Source organism: Dendropsophus ebraccatus, chromosome 9 (assembly GCF_027789765.1).
Source record: "Dendropsophus ebraccatus isolate aDenEbr1 chromosome 9, aDenEbr1.pat, whole genome shotgun sequence".
Classification (NCBI taxonomy): Eukaryota; Metazoa; Chordata; class Amphibia; order Anura; family Hylidae; genus Dendropsophus; species Dendropsophus ebraccatus.
This window is the reverse complement of record NC_091462.1, coordinates 44,309,207-44,336,222: the sequence shown is the minus strand read 5'-3', so window position 1 is coordinate 44,336,222 and position 27,016 is coordinate 44,309,207. Positions and strand designations below refer to the sequence as shown.

At 41.1% G+C, this 27,016-nt stretch overlaps 1 protein-coding gene across 1 annotated transcript in view; it reads left to right on the top strand.

Annotated features, from left to right (window-relative positions):
* The window catches only part of COL6A3 (collagen type VI alpha 3 chain), a 105,373-nt gene that overhangs the window by 52,922 nt on the left and 25,435 nt on the right, over window positions 1-27,016 (top strand). Inside the window, exons 9-32 of the mRNA XM_069983142.1 lie at window positions 1,089-1,670; window positions 3,529-4,143; window positions 6,355-6,957; window positions 7,616-8,218; window positions 9,158-9,763; window positions 10,232-10,578; window positions 10,722-10,800; window positions 12,138-12,283; window positions 12,384-12,476; window positions 13,384-13,437; window positions 13,541-13,612; window positions 13,710-13,736; window positions 13,974-14,018; window positions 14,903-14,956; window positions 15,411-15,473; window positions 16,871-16,936; window positions 17,464-17,517; window positions 23,606-23,641; window positions 23,760-23,822; window positions 23,901-23,963; window positions 24,324-24,386; window positions 26,111-26,173; window positions 26,352-26,402; window positions 26,702-26,737. Of these exons, the coding sequence (XP_069839243.1) occupies window positions 1,089-1,670; window positions 3,529-4,143; window positions 6,355-6,957; window positions 7,616-8,218; window positions 9,158-9,763; window positions 10,232-10,578; window positions 10,722-10,800; window positions 12,138-12,283; window positions 12,384-12,476; window positions 13,384-13,437; window positions 13,541-13,612; window positions 13,710-13,736; window positions 13,974-14,018; window positions 14,903-14,956; window positions 15,411-15,473; window positions 16,871-16,936; window positions 17,464-17,517; window positions 23,606-23,641; window positions 23,760-23,822; window positions 23,901-23,963; window positions 24,324-24,386; window positions 26,111-26,173; window positions 26,352-26,402; window positions 26,702-26,737 (4,484 nt within the window). The remainder of the gene's footprint in view (window positions 1-1,088; window positions 1,671-3,528; window positions 4,144-6,354; window positions 6,958-7,615; window positions 8,219-9,157; window positions 9,764-10,231; window positions 10,579-10,721; window positions 10,801-12,137; window positions 12,284-12,383; window positions 12,477-13,383; window positions 13,438-13,540; window positions 13,613-13,709; window positions 13,737-13,973; window positions 14,019-14,902; window positions 14,957-15,410; window positions 15,474-16,870; window positions 16,937-17,463; window positions 17,518-23,605; window positions 23,642-23,759; window positions 23,823-23,900; window positions 23,964-24,323; window positions 24,387-26,110; window positions 26,174-26,351; window positions 26,403-26,701; window positions 26,738-27,016) is intronic.

Here is a 27,016-nt window from a genome sequence, read left to right as displayed (position 1 = left end):
CTATGCAACATACCAGGTCTCTTGTTCAATGTCTAAAAGAGGATCTGTCAGCTCTAGAGATATCAGTTTTAGTTAACACTGGTATTCCCCATAAGATTATACATTCTGGAGTATATTTTCTTATAGCTTTGTATAGTATCATTCCTCTGTTCTCTCTCTGGGAAATCTACAAATCGGTTGACACTTGGGTGTTACCACTTCCTGTTGGGTATAAAACAATGCTCACAAGCCAATGGCTATACAATCTTTCTAGTAAACTGACTCTCTTACTAGCAAAGTCCTGTTCTTTTTGACCACTGTATGTATGGAGGGTGTAGGGACAAACCCTATTGAGATGGGGAATAGGAACAGTAAATTGTGTGGTTTATAATACATTTTCAGGAGACATAACAGTGGAACAATACAATGCAATTATAAGAAAGGATACTTTAGAATTTTTTGTTTCATAGGGAATTTCAATATTTAGTAAAACAGATATGCCAGAGATGTGTAAAGATTCTCCTTAAAGAGGTATTCTAAATTAAATTATTCCTGTTGAAGGGAACCGAGCAATGTACTTTGATACCTTAGGGAGGACAATAGACAATGAATTGAGCAGCCCATTTGGTAATTCAAAACTTCCCCATGTTCCATATCAAGGGGGTCCAAATGATCGGAAACTCCCCCCCACACACACAAACAAACACTAATACACTCAAAATCTCCCACTGTTAAGTGAGTCCAAATTGGAATACCTCTTTAAAGTGGTTAACCAGATGAAAAATTCCCCATACTTAGTGATACACTCAACCATTCTGCTCGCTTACCAATGCAATCCTGGTGGTTACCGATCCCTGGTCCATTTGGCTTCCTCCTGGTTTCTATAACTTTGCAACCTCGAAGGATTTGCTTGGAAGTGGAAATTCACATTAGAAATGTTGTATTATTATTAGGTGGTAAATTAGATTTCTTAACATTTGCAATTACTTATGGTTCTAGCTGGTTTACAGATAGATGATTGTGGTGCGATAGGTCACATTTTGAAGAAAATATATATGTTATGAGGGTTTTCTTTTAACTTTGAAACCGTTTGGTGCCTTTTTGTACAGAAACAGAAAGCAAAAGAGACATCTTATTCCTGGTTGATGGTTCCAACAATATTGCTGGGAAATTTCCATTAGTTCGAGACTTTGTGGCAAACATCATTGATGGTCTGAACGTTAGCCCAGATGGCACACGTATTGCTTTCGGTTTAGTCGGTGAAAATGTAAAAGTGGAATTTAAGTTTGACTCATATCAAACAAAAGCCGAGGTAGTCAGGGCAATACGAAGGCTGAGATTCAAACCGAGCAAGGAGTTCAACCTCGGAGTTGCTCTGGAATATGCTTATGACAATCTTTTAACACCAGAGTCTGGAAGTAGAATTCGAGAGGGGGTACAGCAATATCTAGTCTTGCTGGCCGCAGGCAAATCTGGAGACAGCGTAGATCAGGCAGCAAATCAATTGAAGAGAGCTGGTGTGGTGACATTTGCGATCAAGGCAAAAAATTATGAATCTGAGGAACTTGAGAAGATTGTTTTGGCACCACAATTTATTTTGTCCTCAGAATCACTGGACGATCTCTCCACTTTACAGTTCCAATTTGTTAACCTCATTAAAACCATCTCAGTGGAGGTGCCAACAGAAACTTGTAAGTACTTTTATACTTGTATTGTGGAAGGGAATCTAGTTGTTCCTAAATGTATTCTTAGAGAAAAGTACTGTATGGTTACGAGTTCCATAAAAGTCCACCACAACCACTTTGGAATTGGAGTGTATTAATATAGTAAGCTTGCACTCTGTAAAGAATATCCAAATTACATTCGCTGTTACTAAAATGAGGAAGTGTGAAATTAGACAATTACGAAGAGATAAATGACTTGATGTACTTTCCCAGACTTAGGGCTTAATATGGCAATTGCTCAAAGAGTAGCTTAAACTAATGTGCCACTGAGGCTGGATTTCATGGGGAGCACCATGGCTGCACTATGGCTATCACTGTTATGGGGAAAAAAAGGCTAGTTTTTTTGGGTGGCACTACTGTCTTGGTTACTGTCATGATGGCATGTGATTGTTACTCTTTGGGGCACAATATTGGTCACTGTTATATGGCACTGTAGATATCAATGATATATTGATGCCAGTGTTGTCACTGTAAGGGGGCACTGCAATGTTACTACTTGGGGTATAATAAGGGTTACTGCTATGGGGCACTGTAGATATCACTGATATGTTGATGCCGTTGCTGTCACTGTTAGGGGGCACTGTGATGTTACTACTTGGGGTACAATAATTGTTACTGTTACTGGCACTGTAGATATCGCTGATTAGTTGATACTGTTGCTGTCACTGTTATGGGGGCACGGGGTTGTCACTATTTGGGGTACAGTAATGGTCACTGTTATGGGGCACTGTAAATATCACTGCTATGTTGATGCGGTTGCTGTCACTATTCTGGGATCACTGTGGTTGTCACATTCACTGGTATGGGAGTGTTGTTTTTGACCCTTCTACTGTTATAGAGGTGCAATGGTTTTTACTGTGACTTGCGCTATAATAATGTGAATGGTTTCAGTGGGTGAAAGCATTTTTGTATGGTTGCTTTAGGCACCAAAAGAGTTTGCTTGCTCTCTGTAATTTTGTCAGCAAGATTCAATTCCTAATAAATACAAAGGTCTCCACTGCGTTGTATTTTTTCATACACTTTTTGCATCCAATGCATATTCCATCTGCTTTTTGTGACCTGATAATCATTCCTAACAGTAAGAAAGCTGTCAAGACATGTATGGAATCATTGTTTGCACAACCCATGGCAAATACAGTCCATAAGAAAATACAAAAACTGAAAATACTGGTAATTTTTACAAATCTGTTTGATGATGAAGATAAGGTAATGATCTACATATATGGAACTTGCAACACTTATCAACAAAGACGCAATCGTTCTGATGGCATTGAACACCAGCTGGAGTCTAACTGCACCAACAGTGCTAATAGGTGCCCGCACAATTACAATGGTATAACTCAGCAACTGACAGAGTGTAATATTATTTAGCATGAACTTATTAGTACTTGCATAGGGTTATATTGCTTAATGAACATCTGTGTCCTATATGTGTGTCCCTAGTCTCAATCAAACCGGAAATTGTTTAAATTGACACCGTCAAAAGCTATGATGGGTCAGGGTTTTGTGTATGGACCCTCAAAAATTGTTAGATAGAGCCAGGGGAAAAGCTTCACTCCCTGACTCCTTACCTTTTCCATCTTGCTGCAGGAGACAGTCCCCATTCTAATCTATATAGTAAATTTGCTGAGAGCCAGGGTTTGAAGTGCTTAGCTCTACTCTAACAATCAATGAAGTCTGAACACCTAGGCTCTAACCAATCAAAAGTTTAACATGTCTCTAGAACTTTTCAAGGGACACCTATTAAAAAAAATCTCATATCAGAGATGCTATGTACATATTATAAATGTATGGGTGTGTGATTTCTTGTTCTTTATAATTTTAGATGATATCGGAAGAAGGAAGGATATTGTATTCTTGGTTGATGGATCTAATGATGGCAGATCAAGCTTTGCCTCTCTTCGATCCTTTATTCAAAGGGTGGTGGAAAGCCTTGATGTAGGTCAAGACAGGATACGTGTTGGAGTCGTACAGTATAGTGATGCCACCCGGCCCAGTTTTCTACTAAATGCCTATCCAGATCAGCAAGGAGTCCTAGGAGCTGTCCGTCAACTAACACCTATCGGGGGATCCCCACTGAACACAGGAGCAGCTTTAGACTATGTCACAAGCAATGTCTTCACCAGGCAAGCAGGCAGTAGGTCAGCTGAAGGAGTGCCCCAGTTCTTGATTCTACTAACCACTGGCAGGTCAAGAGATGACGTCAGGAGACCTGCCACAGAACTAAAAACCACTGGTGTAATTCCATTTGCCATTGGAGTCCGCAATGCTGATGCACAAGAGCTGAGAACCATCTCCTTCATTCCTGACTTTGCAATTGCCGTTCCTGATGTCAACCAACTGAGCACTGTTTACCAGACCTTAACAACAAGAGTGTCTGAACTTCAAGCAGGTGACATAGAAGTTCTAAGGCGGACTGTCACTTCTGTAACTTCCCAAGGTAGGTCAGAAAATTGGATGTTTAATAGTGAGTCATACATCTAATATATTAACAATCATAACTTTAATAATATTAGAATATGCACAACAGTAGGTTAAAGGAGAAGTTCGGCCAAAAGTGTTTTTTAATATGTTATTACATAAGGAAAGTTAGACAAATTCCTAATATACACTTATTATGGGAAATGCACATATACTGCTATTTTCCTCAATTTAGTAGATCAGGTAGACTTCAATTTCTCTAAAAAAAAGTGACGTCTTGAATCAGAGCAGGGCTGGGTGTAATTCCTAAGAAGAGTCCAACAGGGGATGGAGTAATTACATTGTAATTTTGGCACGGGTTGCAGTCATCCATAGCCGCTTGTGCACTTACCGGGTGGCAAAAAGAGGCTCCATGGCACCTATTCATCCTGCAACAGCTCCCCTAGCTCCCCAAGGACCCTCCCCACCCATCCATCCTGCTGGCCGCCCTCCCCTAGCCCCCCCACATCTGTCTATCCTGCCGGCCGCCCTCCCCTAGCCCCTTGCAGCCGTCCACCCCACTGGCTGCCCTCCCCGCTCTCTCTCCCGCTGCAGTCAATGACTGTGTGGCTGGAGAGAGACAGTGGGGACCACGGTACAGTTGCGCTCTCCCCGCTGCCCGGTCTTGTGTGCAGTAGGGAGAGGGCTGCTATACTGTGGTTCCTGATGTCTCTCTCGAGCCTGACAGTCATTGACTGCAGTGGGAGAGAGAGAGCAGGGAGGGTGGCCGGCAGGATGGACGGATGTGGGGGGCTAGTGGAGAGTGGCCAGCAGGATGGGAAGATGCGGGGGGGGCTAGGGGGGGCGGCCAGCAGGATGGACGGGTGTGGGGGGCTAGGGGAGGGCGGCCGGCGGGATGCACAGATGTTGGAGGGCTAAGGGAGGACGGCTGGTGGGATGGACAGATGCGGGGGGCTAGGGGAGGGCAGCCGGCGGGATGTACGGGTGTGGGGGGTCCTCGGGGGGCTAGGGGAGCTGGTGCTGGATGGATGGGTGCCGGGGAGTCTTGTGTGCAGTAGGGAGAGCACTGCTATACCATGGTTCCCGATGTCTCTCTCGAGCTGCACAGTCATTGACTGCAGTGGGAGAGAGAGAGCGGGGAGGGCGGCTGGCAGGATAGACGGATGTGGGTGCCCAGGGAGAGTGGCCAGCAGGATGGACAGATGCGGGGGGGCTAGGTGAGGGCGGCCGGCAGGATGGACAGATGCTGGGGAGCTAAGGGAGGACGGCCGGCGGGATAGACAGATTCTGGGGGGCTTGGGGAGGGCAGCCGGCAGGGTGGATGGGTGTGGGGGGTCCTCGGGGGCTAGGTGAGCCAGTGCTAGATGGATGAGTGTTGGGGAGCCACTCCTGCCACCCGGTGAGTGCACAAGCTGCTATAGCTGACTGCAACCCGTGCCGAAATTACAATGTAATTTCTCCATACACTGCGCCCCCTGCTGGATGCTTCATCTGAAGTACACCCAGCCCTGCTCTGATTCGTGACGTCAAGGTTTTTTAGAGAAATTGAAGTCTGCCTGATCTACTAAATTGAGGAAAATAGCAGTACATGTGCATTTCCCATAATAAGTGTATATTAGGAATTTGTCTAACTTTCCTTATGTAATAACATATTAAAGAATACATTTTAGCCGGAGTTGTCCTTTAAAAGGGATCCTGCAATTAAAACGTTTTATATGTTGCTGCCCTTACATATACACATCTTATCCTTGCCTCTCCACACTACCATGGTGTCCTCCTGTGGTGTCTCCAGGTTTTCGCCAACCAAGATGCTTCTGAAATGAAATCATATCGGGTAGTTACAGCTCGCTCATCCAATCACTGACTGAGATGGGACAGCGCTGTGGCCAGTGATTGGCTGAGGGGGTTGTCAATGCTGAGACAAGTTTATCTGCGGAAGTGTTGGTGGCTGCGGTCAGTGGGGGACACCCGAGATGCCACAGGAGGACACCAGAGGACCACAGAGAAGTACGGATGAGATAATTGTTATGTTTATGTGGTAGCAAGATACAAAACATTTTTTTAAGTGCCTTGTAAGTTTAGTAAAACCATGAATGGTCCCTATGTTACATGGTTTGAATATGGGTTTAGTATTCCCATTTGATTTAAGCATTAGAAAGAAAAAGACGTTGAGAAAATTATCATCAATAATGAAAAAACTTATTACTTTATATACATTACTCTTTTACAGATACAGATGTAAAGAGAGATGTAGTGTTTCTTGTTGATGGCTCAAGAGGTGCAAGCGCTGAGTTCAACAGTGTGAAAGGGCTAATTGAACGCATCATAGCTACAATGGATGTCAGTCCAGACACAACACGTGTAGCTGTAGTCCAGTACAGTGATGATCCCAAGGTAGAATTCTTGTTAAATGCTCACTCTACCAAACAGGAGGTTCAAGGTGCAGTGAGGAGAATGCGACCAAAGGGCGGAACATCAGTTAACACCGGTAATGCCCTAGAGTACGTATCAAAGAATATATTTACAAGGCCATCTGGAAGCCGCATAGAAGAACAAGTTCCACAGTTTCTTATTTTAGCCTCTTCTGGTCCTTCAAATGATGATGTTGGAGATGGAGCAAGAACAGTTAAAGAATCTTCCGTGGTTCCCTTCGTAATTGGTAAAAACATTGACAGTGAAGAAGCCGGCAAAATAACTTTCGGTCAAAATTTTATATATTCAGTTTCAAGTTTCCAGGAACTGCCATCACTGGAGCAAAAACTAATATCAAGTGTCACTAACCTGAATCAAGAAAAAATAACTGAACTTGTTTTAACATCAGGATCAACTGCAGGTAATAATCTTCATTTGTAACTATAGATTGTGGGATATATCAATTGTCCATGGGTGTCACCTCAATATATTAGATGTTTATGGGTGCCACCTCAATAGATACTTTTAAGATTGAACAAAGACCTTAAACCTAACTTAAGACACCACCCAATGTTTGCATGTGCAGCCTATGCATACAAGAACAGGGGTTTATTAGTGGGGGAGCTAAGGCATTTACAGATAGATAAATGAATATTATTATTATTATTATTATTAATTCTGTTTTTCAGGCAAAACAGATTCATGAGCTATCCACAGGATAGGCCTTCAACTACTGACCCTCAATGATCAGCTGCTCAGTGTCTGCACTACACAGTGAGCAGGTCTGGAAGCAGCCGGTCCATTGACTGTGCAGTGGTGGCAACACTTAACTCAGTTCCCATCGAAGTTAACAGCTGCTCAGCTGCAGTAACCAGGTCCAGCCACTACACACTGAATGAAGTCAACTGTTTACAGCCCAGTTTACTACTGTAGATTAGTAGGGGTGTTGGCTGTCAGCTGTGGACAGCCCATCAATCTGTTTCACCCAGAAAAACCCTATAGTACCTATTACGGTTTTTATTTGTATGTCATAATCTTAAAGCTGTTTGGAATATGTGATTTCTATTTCTTTTCTATAGATACTGATCCTGATAGACGAGATATTGTCTTCCTGGTTGACGGTTCAACAAAGACAGGTGCTGATGGCATCGCCAATATTCGGGATTTGATCTTGAAAGTTGTGCAGAACTTTGATATTGCACCTAATAAAGTTAGGGTAGGATTGGTCCAATTCAGTAACAATCCTGCCACAGAGTTCCTTCTGAAGGCCAACATCAACAAACAAGCTTTGATTCAAAGCATTCGACGTCTGCGACACAGAGGAGGGGAACCACTGAATATTGGGAAAGCTATAGATTTTGTGATAAAGAATCATTTTATAACATCAGCTGGAAGCAGAATAGAAGAAGGTGTGCCACAATATCTAGTTCTTCTTACTGGTGGCAAGTCTGAGGATGATGTCTCTTCGGCAGTCAGATTGCTTGGAACTAGCAGGGTCAGATCTCTTGCTGTGGCCACTGGCAATGCTGATAGAGGAGAAGTGGAACGCATTGTGTCAGACCCACGCTATCTCTTCACTGTAAGGGAATTTAGGGACCTATCAAACATTGAAAACAATTTAGTCAGGTCTTTTACAAGACCCGTTGATCCAACACCACCATCAACTCCAGAAAAACCAACCAGTAAGTATTCTATTTTAACATACTTTATGCCGCTGATAATATAACACACAGGAAATATATGCTATAACTTTTCACCTATATGGTGATCTCCAGGGAAGTGCTATTTCTGAGCACACAAACCATATACCTTGTGAATTTCAAATTCAAACGTGTGCAGAAATTATCCTGTTCTCTGTTGTTTCCTGTACAACTTTGTGATCCTGATGTACATTCCAGCTGGGAGTTCAGCCCACTTTATCTCCCTCCCACTATTTAAGAGGCTCTTATATATGTAGTGGGTGGTGTTGTATTCAATAAGTGGGAGAAAGATAGAACTGTCTGAGTTTCCAGCTAAAGTGTACATCAGGACCAAGACGTTTGTTTTAAAATGTATACTAGACTGGAGTATAGGAAGGACAGTTTGCATTAGACAAAAAAGAAAAGCATGAAACACAGTAAAATCATTTTATTTACCAATATACATTCATTTACTTAATTGTTTTATCGTTAGAAAACCCCTTTGAAAAATTACAACAAAAATTGTACATTCAAGGTCAACATTGCCACCATTGTGTTGTTGGGGATCCCGCAGCTTCTATGTGCTATTTGCAATACTGGTATCTTCTTATGTAGTCCTAGGGCCTGGAAACAACTGTTACTCCACCCCCTAGAGTTACATCTCTGAGTGGCAGCTATAATTTGATTGCTAAATACTAAGTGGTTACTAACAGAAAGGCTTCTATGTTTCCCCATTTATTTATTTTTTTTTATAATAAACCGCACTATATTACTATATTTTCTTGCCAGTCAATAAAATTTCCTCTACAGAAGAGTAAAAAATGTATACTATCACTTATAGACAGTGGGAAGCCCTTTTAACAGATAATTTCCCAGATAATTGACAGAGCAAATACAAAGTCATAGCATAGTCATAGCCATAATCTCTCTGTATTATTATAGTTGCCAAGAAAGAAGCCGACATTGTTTTCCTTGTGGATGGCTCAATGAACTTGGGACGTGACAACTTTAAAGAGGTTCTTCAGTTTGTGTCTGGAATAGTTGATGCAGTGGTGGAGGAAGAAGATGCTATTCGAATTGGACTGGCTCAGTACAACTCAGATGTGACCGATGAGTTTTTCCTCAGGGAATACAAAGACAGAGACCAAATCATGGACGCTGTAACCAAAGCTGAGTATAAGGGCGGCCGAGTGGCCAATCTGGGCACAGCTATTCGCCACTTGCAGGATAAGCACTTTGTAAAACCAGCAGGCAGTAGGATTGACACTGGCGTTCCACAAATTGCTTTCATTGTCACTGGGGCAAAGTCAGTAGGTGATGGCCAAACTGCAGCACAAGCTCTGGCTAGTAAGGGAGTCAAGGTGTTTGCCATTGGTGTGGGAAGCATAGATGCGGATGAAGTTTCCAAAATAGCAAGTGACGCACCAAGCGCATTCCGAGTACCGGTTGTCCAGGAGCTTTCGGAGTTAAATGAGCAGATTCTAATAACTCTTGATACCGCTCTGCAAAAAAGGAGTGTCTGTCCAAATGTGGTGGATGCAGTTAGAGGTAGGTGTCCTCTTCTGTTCACAATTATCATACAACCTCTCAATTCTCCTGTAATCCTCCTCTGGGGCCCCTTTAATTGCAGGGGGGTTCTAACGTTTGGCCTTCACCAATCAGAAATCCTAGCGATATGCTATTCCGGTTTTCTAAGGGAGTTTATGGAAGGATATTGAAAAGTATAATGTGTTATCAGCTAACTGCGGCTTTAAATAGTCATTTGTCTGTGCCTAGAAAATCCAAAGGCTAGAACACCAAATGGAATTTTGGCAACAAAAAAATATCACATTGTAGAAAACAATGGTAATAATATTATGATTGGATTCTTCAGATCTTCTACTGGTTAGACACAATTTCAGGGTATTCATACAGTAACCACAGCGAGAGCCAGAACCCTAATTCGATATTTTCAGGCTACAGTTACATAGTGGGTTATAAGTGGAATATTGGAATAACAATGTGATTTGCTTTCAGATTGTAACCTGGAAGTGATTATAGGATTTGATGTGGATGTCAGCTCTGGGCAAAATATCTTTAACGCTTACAGAGGACTGGAGCCCAAAGTGAGGCAGATCCTGGAACGCATTTCCAACATGCAGAAAATAAGCTGCAGTGGTGACAAAAAGCCTGCTGTGAAAGTCGCCATTATGTCTCAGGGAAGAACAGGTCCAATTGAGGCATTCGATTTTTCAGAGTATCGTCCAGAACTAGCCGAAAAAATTCTTGGAATGGGCACACGTGGGCCATATGTGTTGACTGGTAAAACTCTTCAATCATACCTGAACAAATTCAAGACCTCTGGAGATGACAGCAGTATTAAGGTAGGGACTGTCTGTGACAAGGGATTGGGAATTGGTCATTCATAAAAATCTTGCCATGTGCGTTATTTTCGTACCCATTCATTCATTATAAAGCGAACTTTTTAGAGATTTTTCTAAGATTTGACATTTTGTTTTCTATATAGGTGGTCGTTCACATTACAGATGGTGTTGATGCAAGCATGTCTGAACTTCAGCAAGCTTCTGCATCTCTGCAAAGGGCAGGTATGTGGCTGTTTAGGAGAGTAGTGGTACTAGTATAGTAATATTTAAGCCTATGCACTCCCAAAGCTTGTCTCAATAAAAGAAGATAAGTAGAGAAAAGTATTGATACAGTTTACTGTCAGAATATATGTGACCAGTAAGACAAAAGACAGGTGCAGACCTAACACTGTCACCTGTCCAGCTGTCCCTGCCTACTTGCTACAACAGTCCTAAACGACAGCGGACAACTGGTCAGCGTTCACAGAACAACAGACAAGACAAATGCAACCCAATATAGCAAAATCAGATGTCCAGGTAAACAACAAACGAGCGGCGCAGTACAATATGTGATCCAAGGGGGTAGTCAAAAAGTCAGGAGTCAGAATACCAGAAATGCAATGCAGGTAAAAAGCTAGGTCAAAATACACTAGTAAACTAGGCACTATCGCAGGCAAGAAATGGGGAAGATACATATGGAGCCTGGAGTCCCAACCCCAGGCAAGATTCAAGGTGTCAGTCATACATCAACTATACATAACACCTTTGCCGCTGCAGCTACATCAAAGAAAAGCGCCGCCGCGCCCCCAGCAACCATGCCAGCCGCTAGCGATGCAGTCAGCACGCCCCTAGCAACCAGCCAAGTCGATCACTAGGGACGCCACTGGCTTCTCTGTCAAGCCGGCCGCAATAGTGCCCAGTCCAGCTCCTGACATTTACATTCCGCACACATGATAAAATGGCTCCTGTAAGTATTATACATGGCTTGACAGGATATACACTGGCCATTATTATTTACACATCATACAGCTACATCTGTATACTAGCATATGAAGGCATAGAATCGCAGAAGTGAGTGCAAGGAAGCCATTTTCTGCTCCCTGGACAACCCCTTTAGGGAGCATAAGATGGGGGGGGGGATGTCAGACAAGTGAAAATTAAGATAGAAGACTTGCAGAAGTAATGAGTGAACGAGCTGTATTGTATATGTAACATGGGAGGTCTGCAACACAGATATGATTTAAAGGTAAATGCCTCAGATCCCCTATCAGTTTCTAGCTGTAATATCACACGTATGAGCTCTTCCTTGTCTGGCTCAGCATAGTCTCCATCTCATTGCATAAGATGAGCTCCATAGATATACAATGGCTCATTTTAGACCTAGGAGGGGGAACACTCAGACCCCAACTGATCAAAACTTTTGACATGTCCCCAAAGACACTCAGTATTTAGTACATAAGAACTGATAAAATATGCTGCACAGTAACAATAAAGGACTATAATACATCTGGAGCTAACAATATAAGGAAAGTCAATTGCAGAACGAACTGATAGTGACTTTAATCAATGTATCTCTATAGGCGTGAAGGCTTTGCTGTTTGTGGGAATGGAAGGCGCCCCCAAATTTGATCAAGTTATGCAACTAGAATTCGGCAGAGGGTTTACATACAATAACCCACTGAGACTGAACCGTGTGGATCTGGATTACGAGATCATTGAAGAACTGGTGAGTCCAGATTTTGTCCTGCAATAGACAGTCCAATAGCACTCACAATATAATAAATATATTATCTATACAATGACTCAATTTTTTATCTGCCCTATAGGATAATGTTGCAGAGAAAGGTTGCTGTGGAGTTCCCTGCAAGTGCTCCGGAGAGAGAGGTGATGTTGGACCCCCAGGTGTCTCTGGACCAAAGGTAAAGACATAAATAATTAAAGAAAGTTGGAATATATGAAAACAATCAACATATTCTCAAAACTTATTCCAACCTTGCGATGCCGGATGTAGGTGGAAAGTAGTACAATGCTCCCCATAAGATGTACAGGAAGGACACTATAACATATTTATGCAATTCTTATGTTAGAAAAACATTAAAGGCACCAGATGTGGTTGTGTATTTGTTTATGAAATATTTTACCCGCTATATTCCTCCATATCTCAGCTAAAAGTGCCCATATACATTAGAAGATAATAAGCCACCACTTTCAGCATGACTAGCCAACCATTGACTATGTTTGCTGGTACCAAAACTCTAACCCAAAGGCAGATGTTGGGGAAAAAAGGGCCAGGTATGTTGGATTTCTATCAGAACATCCTTTGTTCTCATTGAAGATAAGCTGATGCCTGATGTGTCTGGCACCTCCTATTCCCCATTACATGCTTGCTTGGCTAGAAGGAATAGTTGTCAGCTGAACAGTCAGCAAAGGTGGAATAAATTATGCCCGCCCCCTTTTCCCGTCCAATTTCACCCCGTCCGTACCTGCGCCCGGCCTACCAAATCTACACCTGGCCACGCCTCCTTCCCGCCTTGCCGCGCACCCCGAGCCCCCATAACACCCCACCACTCCCCCGATGGGCAGGTGATAAAGCTAGTGTACGCCAGGGAGAAGGGGCAAATCTACGCCTTCTCCCTGGCACACGCCCCTGCAGTAATGTTAAGAAATTTCCTCCTTTAAGACAACTCAATCTGATATAATGGGCTGGCTAGAAGAACAAATAAGTAATTTTGTGCATTGTATTCTATGTTTCAGTAAATAAATGTGAGATACGATGCATGGTAAAGTGGATATGTACATGAGAAATTCATATCTTGTATTTTGCAGGGTGCATCAGGCCTCAAGGGCCACCAAGGCTTCCCAGGAGAAGAAGGCGGACCTGTAAGTAATTATATTAATTTCATCTTTCATTTCTTATATTACTATGTAATCTAAATACCAGATAATAGGTATACAAATATTCATTGTGTATGTTATTTCATAGGGAGAGCGAGGTCCTCCAGGTACCAATGGCACACAAGGTTTCCGAGGATGCCCCGGCCTACGAGGGTTTAAGGTAGGTTGATCCTTTTCTTCTTGCAGTTGTATATTGTTGTTCAACTGGGTAAATTCTAAACTTAACATAAATATACCTTTTTTACCTTTTGTTTTAGGGTTCTCGTGGGTTCTCTGGAGATAAGGTAAGAGTAACTCTATGATAACATCCTATTGGATTTCTCCAAGCTGTGTAGCTCCAGTTCCATACTGGAGAGAGGCATGTTCACTTCATAACTAGCACATATGTCAGCTTATCTGACAGTAACATTCATTATCTTCTGAATAAAATTTTTGATATATGTCCTTTATAGGTTTATTTTTTTTATTTACCGGTATTGTTAACATTCAAAGTAATATATTAATGTATTCTTTCTCCATAGGGTGAAATAGGAGAAATCGGCCTGGATGGTATAGATGGAGAAGATGTAAGTTATAATGTTGGTTCACTACATGTTATACAAAAATAAGAAGATAGATCTGAGATCTTAAAATTTTACCCCAGCAAGTTCTATTATTGATGTTAGAAGGTAGAATTACTGAAGATATAGGTGATTGTATAACAAACTACTATAACCTTTCCATAGCATATTTACTAGTTCTATGCTATTACTAGGTTCTTACAAAAAATCATATTCCAAAGCAATAAAGTGACCTCAAAACACAGATTCTGGAATTCTTCATGTTGTTTTCATCTGACATTACTGAATCACATATTGAATTACAAACAAGCCATACATTGCTACACAATTGACATAAGGTTGATACATTTGGAAAAGCATGACTTTCTGTAAATTGCATAAGGAGGTGACAGAGCTAATGGCCTCTTTACCTTATAAATTGACTGAGGGAATAAATCTTCAATTGAACAGTCTCTTTAAAGGCTATAAACACCATTGTATTGACTTTTTTTTTTAGTCTTTATTAAAAAATTTCCTACAATTTAGCTACTGCTACTAAAAGAATGATAAAGAGTCAAACAGACTTTCTGTTTCCACAACCTTGGAGGACAACTCAACGAGGCTGTAGATAGAGTGGAGAGCAGACAAAAGGTTGTTTGCAGTGAGGAACCATATAGACCGTGTACAAGTGTAATAAATAGAGATCAAACAGGAAGCTCTAGAGTCTTCAAAAGCAGGCATGATTTTTAATAGAGACCTATTTTTTTTGTGCCATAAAAGGTAAAAAACTAAAATAAATACTCCTCAAATGTGTCTATAACCTTGAATTCCATGTTTGTTATTTAAAGTAGAAAGATGAATGAAAAAAAGTAAAATAAAAGTGAGATAATGTGCTTATTATTGCATTTTAGGGTAAAAGAGGTACCCCTGGATCTTCTGGAGAGAGAGGCAGCCTAGGACCACGGGTTTGTTATTTTGTCTTTCAGTATTGTTGGTGGATTATGGCTTATTTTCTATCATGTTTTTCTTTTTCTTTTTGAACCTCTGTTCACTCTAGCATTAGTGGTGTCTGTTAGAATTGTTACTGCAAGAGTAGCACAGTCTGCCGTGTTATTGTTTCTGTCAAAACTACCATAATCCTGATGGAGACCAGACAAGGTTTTCCCTTATCTATTCAAAAATTAATCCGTTGTCATGGCTATATTGTAAACATAAGCCATGGCTGTAGTCTAAACAAAAAAAACCTATGTAAAGGCATAGTAAATGCTCTAACTTTTGTTTATAATACTTCTTGTAGGGTCCATCAATGTTCTCCATCTTGGGCTTGGTGAAGCAAATCATTCCTTTCCACTAAGTCCAAGTTGTACTCTACTTTATAATGATTTACCCCATGCAAGTGACATTGTTATTATCAAATAGGGAGAAAAAGGTCTGAAAGGTCAAAGAGGAGAAAGAGGAGACCAAGGACTTCGAGGTGATCCCGTAAGTATGCTGTATGACAAGATGCACTCATTTCTAATGTTACAGTTAGTTGAAAGAATTTTTAACCTAATATAGGAGACAACATAATGTAAAGATTATTATTAAAAAAAAATTGTCAGAATGATCTGCGTTTTGGCACAAAACTATGATGTGATCTTTCAAAACCTACTGTATCCAAAGACTCTATAGTATGAAGCTGCAGGGATTTCTCTACCTCCATGCATGTTTTGCAATGTCTAAGAAGCCTAAAATGAACCTCATTGAGAGCCTTATTATAAAGGACAATTACTGACCAATGAAGTCGATATTACCCAGTGTAATGGGCCCAGCAAACAGCTGACAGTTGACCATTTGTTTTCAACATTATACCAAGTTAAAAATCTACCTCTCTTCAGCGCCACATCTCCTTGTGTAATAGTAAATATGGGGCCATCAAATAATGGAAGTTAAGGGCCACAGGAACAATCCAGTGATCATTTGTGCAGCCCTGAGCTAAGTGCTCTGGCTCTGACTCATCTTGGTAGTGACAGCCCGCTCAGCCAATCAATGCCCACTGGTACAACAGCCATTAGTACAGCAATATTGTACAGTAGACCCACAGATTTATTATAACTAATGTCTTTTGCTAGTTACAAGTTCCTGCTAACAAAGACGCAAAATAAATGTTTATTTAGTACAATGTAATTATGTGTGTTGTGATCATGTGCATAAACACCTGATGTCAAAAAAGTAACATAGTTATACCAAATATATGAGCGCCTATAAAACATGAAAAGGTTTTTTGGTGAGGTTTTCATTCACCCAATTTGTTAAACCATCTATTAAAGAAAGAGTCCATTTTGGATTCTCCACTTATGTTGAAAGGGTCCCCCAACGTTATGTGGGTCACAGGGTATTTCAGTACTGAGACCCCTAATTTTACAGCTGTAAATGGAATACAATGGAACACAGCAAAAAATGTTCTGTTCTCTGCAGTGTCACCATCTGTATGTTCAATGAACAAATGGATTAACATACCATAGCAGAGTTGCTCTTTTTAGTTTTCTAAACTAAAAACTTTATTAACTCAGAATCCCCTACTACAATTGAAATCCTTGCTGCCCAACCAAAAAGCCTTGGCTGTACCAGTGGACCAGAGTCCACTGGTACACTCTAATTAGTAAACCCCAACATTAAAAAAAAAAAATCAAAAAGTTGGGGGAAAACAAAGGAACTGGAAATCTGAGAAATGCTACAAGGAATGAATTGTATTGTTTTTTTTTTTTTTATAATTGCGCACAACATTTGGCTCAGGGTAGAATTGTGAAGTATTGGTCTTTTGGCAACAAAGCAAACAATAAAAAAGAATGTGATTAATGGTCTCTCATCGTTTTTTATCTTTATTATTTGTGCTTTAGGGTGAGCCAGGAACAGATTCTACTCAGAGAGGACCAAGAGGTCCAAAGGGAGAGTCAGGAAGCGTGGTAAAGTATCTCTGATTTCTGTTACTTAAGTGTACAGGAGAAATACAGTCATAGATTAAGATCACATATTAACTCAATAGCTATAAGCTATTCTGACTACATGTTTATTAAGTTGTTTTGTTGCTTTTTATTTACACTGTGCTTCTTTTCTACATGCAGTGTATACTCTGGTGAAATTTTCCAGTAGTAGTGGAATGCTATGTGAATTCTACTTGTTCACCTCTTTTATACTCTTACATTTTTTAAGAAAAAATTATCTGTTTATTGTAAAATCCAAAGTAATGTTTAGTGTTTAGTTTACGATTACTTGCCTCTTTTGGAGTCTTCAAAGAAGAATTGTACACTGCCTTTAAAGTACTAGTTTAACATATGGTTTTCATTGTTTTCAGTTTATAAAAAAAAAAGTCTTTTGATGGTAAAATTGAAAAGAATTACTTAAAGTACTACAAAGAAAATCATCGCAAAGTTCCCTCAAAATCTTTCTTTATTAGAAGTAATGATGTATTATGTCTTATTGTTATGAATAGGGAGAGCCTGGAAGAGATGGTCCCCCGGGAACAGCTGGTGGCCCAGGAAAAACTGTAAGTAACTCCGAAATATTATGATTTTGTGATATCTTTTATTGCCATGAGGAGCGGGTATAGGTACAGGAACAAGAAGCGAGGTGTGCAGCAAAACATTGTTTCAATAACGCCTTCCATACTGGAAAAGGGCTAAATTTCTTACGCTTTCTGCTAGAAATTGGAAAGATGTTTTATAGTTTAAGAAGACATCAGGTTAAAGTTATGTTCCCAGATAAAAACTTAAAGTGACACTGTCACCTCCTTTTTGCATTCTGACATCTCTACACAGGTGTAAAGGGTAAATTTAGCGGTTTTCATACCTTATTTTATATCAAACATCATGATGCTTGTTCAAGTAAAAAGTAATCTTTTATCAACTGCAGATTGTGCTAAGTGGACGGGGCCTTGCGACATTAGCGCCACTTAGCCACGCCAACAATGCTACCGTTGGCCCCGCCCCCTTGCCAGCCATTGGAACAGGCTGGCCTAAAGGTCACCCCCTCTAGGTCGGGCCACCAATGGGTGTCAAAGGGGCGAGGCCAATGGTGGTGTGGTGGATGGGCCAAGTGGCGCTAATGCCGTGAGGCCCCACCCACTTAACGCAATCTGCAGTTGATAAAAGATGACTTTTTACTTGAACAAGCACCATGACATATGATATAAAATAAGGTATGAAAAACACTAAATTTACCCTTTACACCTGTGTAGAGATGTCATAATGCACAAAGGGGGTGACAGTGTCATTTTAAGGGTCTGACTAATGTGACTCCCTCCAGTTACAAGAAAAGAAAACAATTGTACCTGAAATGAATGGAGCACAGCATGCATGGCCAGTGCTTCATTCCTTCTCTATTGAGCTTCGCAAGACTGCCAAGACAAGAGCTTGTCAATGTTTGGAAGCCTCATTGAAAATGAATGGAGCACTGGCCATGTAAGTACCCTGCACGCCAATCATTAACCCCTTAGTGACCGCCATGCTGCCTTTTCACAGCGGCCACAAATGGGCTTTATTCTGATGCATACGCCTTTTAACGGCGGGCGCATTGGAATAAATTACCGCCCGGCGGGGGCTGCAGGACGGGTGATCAGCGGTCAGTGTGACCGCTGACACCCTCCTGTAACTGCCCGGAGTGGAGGATTCTCCGCTTCGGGCAGTTTAACTCGTTAAATGCCGCTGTCAAACCATGACAGTGGCATCTAACGGGTCCCGGTGGATCCCGGACGGCGCCGTGGGTCACATACGTGATCGCGATGTCCCACGGCGCCGTCCGGTCCTCCGATGTCTCCATGGTGATCCCGGGGTCCTAATGAAGGTCCCCGGGGTCACCATGGAGATGCCTGATGCTGACAGGGATGGCTGTGGCTATTGCCTGTCAGCATGAGGTATGATACAATACATTGCAGTACATCAGGTACTGCAATGTATTGTATCAGTGATCTAAGTATTTTACACTAGTGTACAGTAATGTACACTAGTGTAAAAGTAAAAAAAAGTGAAAAAAATTTGCACCAAACACAACACAGCCCCCCCAGCCCCCGCCAATAATAAAGATGCATTACATTCCCTATACCCAATAAAACGTGACATAAAAGTGATCAAAAACACAAATCCTATACATATTTGGTATCGCCACGTCCATAATGACCCAATCTATAAAACTATATCAATAATTATATCGCACGACACACGCTGTAAAAAAAAAAAAAAAAAAACAGTACCAGAACAGCTGTATTTTATCAATCCACTTTAGAAAATACGTCATAAAAGAGATCAAAAAGTCATATACATATAAAACTTGGTATTATTAGTAACTTCAGATCTTCCCGCAAAAAATAAGCCCAAAACCAGCTCTGTCGCGTAAAAAATGAGAACGCTATGGATCTTGCAATGCGGCGACAGTTTTTGTGGGTTTTTGCTAGGAAGATAGTTTCTATTGCGCCAAAGTGATAATTGTTAAAAAAACCTACACAAATGTGGTATCGCCGTAACCGTAATGACCCAGAGAATACATGTATTATGTTATTAGTGACCGCCGATACGGATTTTTACGGCGATCACTAATGGGCTCTATTCTGCTGCCATCAGCTCTTTATGGCGATGGTGCAGAATAGTGCAGCGGCGCCGGTAATGCCCGCAGCCCCCTCCGGTAGCTGAGGGGTTGGGGCAGAGTGTGGGGTCAGTCCCGGCAAGTCCCCTCACCGGCGATCGCCGTTATTATCAGTATAACGGCGGCCACCGGTAACAGACATTGCCAGCGCAGCTGAACGCTGTCATCTCTTCTCACCGTGAATCCACAGTGAGAGGAGATGAGAACATGTCCCCCCCGTCCCCAAAATTAACCCTAGTGACCTGGTCACTGACCCTCCCCTCCCTGGGCGGCCATCTGATCCAAGATGGCCGCCACCATCTCTGTGAACAGACTCTGTTCACAGTGATGGATTCCTAAAAATGATCAAAGCTTCATTCTCTCCACCACTGGAGGTGGCGGAGAGCATGGGGCAATGATCAGTGACCACCCGGTGTGGTCCCAGTATAAGTGATCAGCGGTATATACTATATACCACTGATCGCTTGTTCCAAATGGTGCTGGCACTTTTTTACGCCTGTCACCAAAGTCAAGTGCCCTGGATTACCCATAACCACCCTGGATTACTTGTAACCACCCCAGATTACCTGTAACCACCCCAGATTACCTGTAACCACCCCAGATGGCCCGTCACCACCCCAGATTGCCCGTAACCACCCCAGATTGCCTGTAACCACCCTAGAGTGCCTGTAATCTCCCCAGATTGTCCGTAATCTCCCCAGATTGCCCGTATCCACCCCCGATTGCCCGTATCCACCCCAGATAGCCCATAACCATCCCAGACAGCCCATAACCATCCCAGACAGACCATAACCACCCCAGATTGCCCGTCACCACCCCAGATTGCCCGTCACCACCCCAGATTGCCTGTCACTACCCCAGATTGCCCATAATCTCCCCAGATTGCCCGTAATCTCCCCAGATTGCCCGTATCCCCCCAGATAGCCCATAACAATTCCAGACAGCCCGTAACCACCCCAGATTGCCCATAACCACCCCAGATTGCCACAGACTGCCTGTAACTACCCCAAATTGCCTGTAACCACCCCAGATTGCTCGCAACCACCCCAGAATACCCGTCACCACCCCAGATTTCCCGTCACCACCCCAAATTGCCCGTTGCAACCCCAAATAGTCAGTGAACACCACCAGATTGCCCGTCACCACTCCAGATAACCAGTTAACACCCCCAGATTGCCCATCACCACCCCAGATAGCCAGTAACCACCCCTAGATAGCCAGTAAACACCCCAAGATTGCCCATAACCACCCCATATAGCCAGTAAACACCCCAAGATTGCCTATAACCACCCCATACAGCCAGTAAACACCCCCAGATTGCCCGTAACCACCCCAGATTGCCCTTGACCACCCCAGATTGACCATAACCACCCAAGATTGGCACAGACTGCTCGTAACCACCCCAGATTGCCCTTAACCCCACCAGATTGCCTGTTGCCAGCTCAGATAGCCAGTAAACACCCCAAGATTGTCCATTACCACCCCAGTAAACACCCACATATTGCCTGTAACTAAAATGACACTCCTTCTCTTCTGAGCCCTGCTGTGTGCCCATACAGTGGTTTATGCCCACATATGGGGTACCATTGTACTCAAAAGAACCTCCGTTACAAATTTGGGGGTGATTTTGCTCCCCTGTTCCTAGTGAAATTGAGAAATTTCAAACTAAACAAACATGTTATTGGAAAAATTCAATTTTTTTAATTTTTACGGTCTAGTTTTGAATACTTTCCTCCAATACCTGTGGGGTCAAAATGCATACCACACCCCAAGATGAATTCCTTGAGGGGTGTACTTTCCAAAATGGGGTGACTTTTGGGGGGGTTCTATTCTGTAGACATTACAGGGGCACTGCAAACGCACCTGGCTCTCAGAAACTTCTTCAGAAAAATCATGCACTGAAAATGCTAATTGACGCTCCCTTCCTTCTGAGGCCCGCTGTGTGCCCACACAGTGGTTTATGCCCACATATGGGGTACCGTTCTACTCAGGAGTACCTGCGTTACATATATTAGGGTGAGTTTTCTCCCCTGTTCCTCGTGAAAATGAGAAATTTCTAACTAAACAAACATGTTATTGGAAAAATTCTATTTTTTCATTTTTACTGTCTTCTTTTAAATACTTTCCTCTAATACCTGTGGGGTCAAAATGGTCACCACACCCCAATGTATTCTTTGAGGGGTGTACTTTCCAAAATGGGGTGACTTTTTGGGGGGTTCTATTCTGCTGACACTACAGGGGCTCTGCAAACGGACCTGGCGCTCAGAAACTTCTTCAGCAAAATCTGAACTGGAAATGCTAATAGGCGCTCCTTCCCTTCTGAGCCCCGCTGTGTGCCCATACAGTGGTTTACGCCACATATGGGGTACCATTATACTCAGGAGAACCTGCGTTACAAAATTTGGGGTGCATTTTCTCTCATGTTTATTATGAAAATGAGATACTTTAATCTTAACAAATATATTATTGGAAAATTTCTATTTTCCATTTTTTTCCGGCCTAATTGTGAATACTTTCCTCCAGCCCCTGTAGGGTTAAAATGCTCATTTTACCCCTAGATTAATTATTTAAGGTGTCTAGTTTCCAAAATGGGGTTACTTATGGGGGTTTCCAGTATACAAGCCTCCTAAATCAACTTAAAAAAAGAACTGGTCCCTAAAAAAATCAGTTTTGGAAATTTCATGAAAATTTGATAATTTGCTGATACATTTCTAAGCCCTGTAACACCCTAAAAAAGTGAAATATGTTTACGAAATGAAGCCAGAATAAAGAGGACATATTGATAATGTGACTTACTAACTATTTTTTGTCATGTGCCTTTTTTTTTTAGAAGCAAAGAATTTCAAAGTTCGTAAAGTTCCAAATTTTCAAATTTTTCATTATATTTTGATGTTTTTCACAAAAAACACACAAGACAGTGACCAAATTTTGCCACTAACATAAAGTACCATATGTTACGAAAAAAACAATCTCAGAATCGCTAGCATACGTTAAAGCATCACTGAGCTATAAGCGCATAAAGTGAGACAGGTCAGATTTTGAAAAATGAGCCTGGTCATTAAGGCCTAAACAGGCTTGGTCCCTTAGGGGTAAAGGGGTTATCCAGCAAAAATCTTTTTCTTTTAAATCAACTGGTGTCAGAAAGTTATAAAGATTTGTATTTTACTTCTATTATAAAAAAAAAAATCCCAAGTCTTCCTGCTGTATGTTCTGCAGGAAATTTTGTTTTATTTTCAATCTGACACAGTGCTCTTTGCTGACATCTCTGGCTGAGACAAGAACTGTCTAGAACAGGAGAAGTTTTCTATGGGGATTACCATAGAAAACCGAGACAGGGTTCAGCAGATGTCAGATGTCAGCAGAGAGCAGTGTGCCAGATAGAAAATAAAACACTTCCTGCAGTACATACAGCAGCTAATAAGTATGGGAAAACTTGAGATTTTTTAAATAGAAGTAAATGACAAATCTATATTTTCTATATCTATATCTATTTCTATATCTGTATATCTATAACTTTCTGAAACCAGTTGAGTTGAAAGAAAAATGTTTTCTTTGAATAATCCCTGGGAATTCCCCCTTGGATCTGATCAACCCTTTGCCCTTGGGGGTCAACAGTTTTAATGTGGTAGAAAAGTCTCACCATTTAAATGAATGCACCGGTAAATATAATTACAATTACATTAAGGGACTAGTAGTAGTATATAATACCTTTTGCAACTAGACACAACCCTATAGTAGCTGCTCTATTCCTCTCTACAAGCATTGCTTACCTCCATAAACAGCATGAGTTTGAATGTGTCCTTTTTTGCAGGGAATCCTATTGAATCAGCAAAAAAAAACAAAAAAACTTTTGTATAAAATTGAGTTATGATGTCCCAATATACTTTTTCTCACAGTAGCTAAGATGCTATTAGTAGAATTATTCCCTTTTATTCCTAGACAGGTCTCTGATGCAGTAACAGGTGAATACATAAATACTGTTGTTTTTTATGTGACAGGGGTCTCAGGGTCGTAGAGGACCTCCTGGACTTAAGGTAAGATGACTAAATATTCTATTATTTTGTATAATTTACTGTTATTCTACATTAAGATATATATATATATATATATATATATATATATATTTCAAAACAATTTTTGATCTGTCTGTAGGGTAACAGAGGAGGTGCTGGTGCTCCGGGTGGAGTTGGAGAACAAGGTCTTAGAGGTTCTCAGGTAGGTGACAATCAGTTATATCTTAGTGGTACCTTCTTATTAAGCACTTGACTTAGTGTATACATGTTTGATCCCTAGGGTTCTCCAGGACAGCTTGGTACTCCAGGAACAAGAGGCGAGCAAGGTCTCCCAGGACCAAGAGTAAGAGTCTAATTCCTACAACATAACCTATTATAGATTTTTCTGATGGTTCAGAGGATATGGAATAAGTATTCTGTGCATAGTAACAACCCTAGAGAGGGGGCCAATCAGTAAATCTTATCTAAAGGCCTTGGTGTGGAATGTATACTGTGAGTACACAACACATAATAAACCTAGCAGACCGAGGAACAGATTCGCCGGTACGATACTTTGAAATTGTAATAAATCCTCTTAGATCTTGAGTGGTGTTAGATTACTGCCATATGTTTTACATTGCAGAGCCTTAAAATGACATTGTGTCTAGTGAAATGTATAGGGATTTGTCTGATAAGAGCTTTACGCTAACTCCTATTCTTTTAGGGACCAGGAGGTAGTCCTGGACCCGCTGGTGATCGTGGCAGACCTGGACAACTTGGACGCAAGGTCTGTATATCCAGCTGTTGGGTTTCCTACATAAATCACTGACACGTCTCTATTTTTATCTCCCTATCTGTTAAGAGACAGGATGCCATTGAGAAATGCTCTTAACAGTTCACTCTCATACTTTTGCAATGCATTTTTCTTCTGGTAAGATATTATAGCAGAAAGATCTTCTAGTAAGATATAAAAGCAGATCGATAACATAATAAAAAAGAGGTTATATGAGTTTCCATAAGCATAGCCTAACTCCCATAAATACAAACAACTCACTATAGATCACATATACGCACCATTTTCCAAGTACACACCACTGCTGTCTTTATCGCTGCTTCCATGACACTACCATATGTTGTAATTCTATGCTAAGGCTTAAATCTCAGCTGCAGCAGTGTACAGGGGTGTGCACAGGGCCATGTACAGCCACCCGCCCATCAGTATTCTCCTCGCTTGGCCAGTCTGTGCAGAGCAGAGGGACACCTGACATCACTTCCTGCATTTGGTCTCTTTTTTTTTTGCTGTTACTAAAAACCAAATGACCTTAGTGACAGAGCCTCGACTCCAGTTTTTAGTGAGACACCTAGTGGCCAATTTTATAGTAATGTACAGTATTTCATTTAGAAAATGGCAAAGACATATAAAGATGTAATATATCACCTCCCCTGCTGGTTTAACATTATTTATTGGTAATGATAGCACCCATTTAAAATGGCCATTATAGTAAATCTCCCCCTTAAAGGTTTTTTTGTTTTCACAATATAAATCTAAAGGAACAATGGCTTATATTTTACTATGCCTCAGGCACCAGAATTTTGCCTTCACATGCACCACAATTGTAGCACACAGCCATTGAGACATTTTTGTCTTGTTGTGCTCCAAAAAAGAACAGGGGGGAAGGGGTGTGTCATGGATGGAACAAGGGTATGGCCTAAATTTCTGTTTCATTCTCCAAAATAATGCACCAAATTTTGACACATTACCTATCTCTGAAGGTAACCAAATAAAAGTTGATGTAAACCAAAACTCAACAATGCAAACTTAGACTAGACAGTCTGTACATGAATGTATGAAACAGTTTTGGCCACTGGGATAAATTTAATGCATTTTATGCAGTTTGTCTTAGAATTCCCCATTGGGGAAAATTTACTAAAATTGCGTAACACTTAAGTTCAAAACCAAGATCGACAGACTTTACATGTTCCCGATTCACTAGATTTATTAAGAGGCATCCAGCTTTTAATAAATCCAGCATGGGGCATGGGGGCAGCAATTTAGGTAAGACCGCTGTGCAGATATACCAGTTTTGATAAATTCCATCAATGTGTCAATGTGTAGTCAACATTTTGTCTCATCTGGTAAAGTAAATGTGTGTATTCTTTTAGGCCCTTAGGCCCGTTCACACAGTGTCACCATCAATATGTTAGTATTAGTATATTCTAGCCTGGATTTTGCCAGGAATTTAACCAATGTGTCATAATGGTAGCAGACATTATACAAATTGATATATGTGACTGCAATAAAAAGCCAAGTGGGGCTGGGGTCCCAGAGGTGGGACGGGGCCTCCACCAAATCTTTGCACAAGGCCTCACGTTTTGATTATGATCTTGATGGAGTCCTACTTTTTCCAATGGGTTGGGTAATGACTTTCACAGTACATACAAGAACGTAGGAAAGATTTGATTACTATTAAAATATTTTATGAAAGGAATTTCCATTTTTCTTTTCTTAAGGGTGAGCCAGGAGATATGGGAGCCAAAGGATCTGATGGACCAGTTGGACCACGTGGAGAGACAGTGAGTTGACTCCTTACTCTTTAAACATTGGACAGTCTCCATCATAAAGATTCCACATATACTTCTGTGAATATTTGGAATCCCCTGACTTATATCAATCTACTGTAATTTCCTGTTGAGTAAGTCTGTACCAGATGTACTGTACATAAAATTAACCCATCCACCTTCTTTATTATAGGGAGATGATGGAAGAGATGGAGTTGGCAAACCAGGACTTAAGGGTAGAAAGGTTAGTAAGAATATCTTCTAGAGTCATAAAAGGAAATTATTTGTTACAGGGCTGAATGTATTTGTGTGTACCTAGTGTTGAGCCAGTTACAAGCTCATGAACATTGCCAGCAGAGAAATTACCATGCTTGTTACAGTGCAGGCAGACGATTACATTTTAGGATTGCACTTTCCTTCTGGCAATTCCTTGGTTTTATTATTTACTTTATGTAGAGTAGATGCAGAATGATACTACTATTTCGCTTCTAACCTCATGTAGCTAAGAAATTTAAAGTACATTTTTCTTTTTTTTTTTTTTAGGGAGAAACTGGATTTCCTGGATACCCAGGAGTCAAGGTAAAAATAATTCAGAGAAGCAAGTAAAGTTATTCAATGAGTATATTTAAAAATCCAGCTAATACACACTTATACTTCAGTGAGATTATGAGCTCAGGCAGGTATAATAAAGCTCTGGGTCTGTGAGTATTAATAAACTTGCCTTGCTTGCCTTTACTACTTCACACAATACATATGCTTCACATTCATAAAACAGTCAATACCAGTCAAAAATACACTAAACCAATGCATTTCAATTACAAAAGTGGTATTCTTATGCATGGCTAAAAATGCCATTTA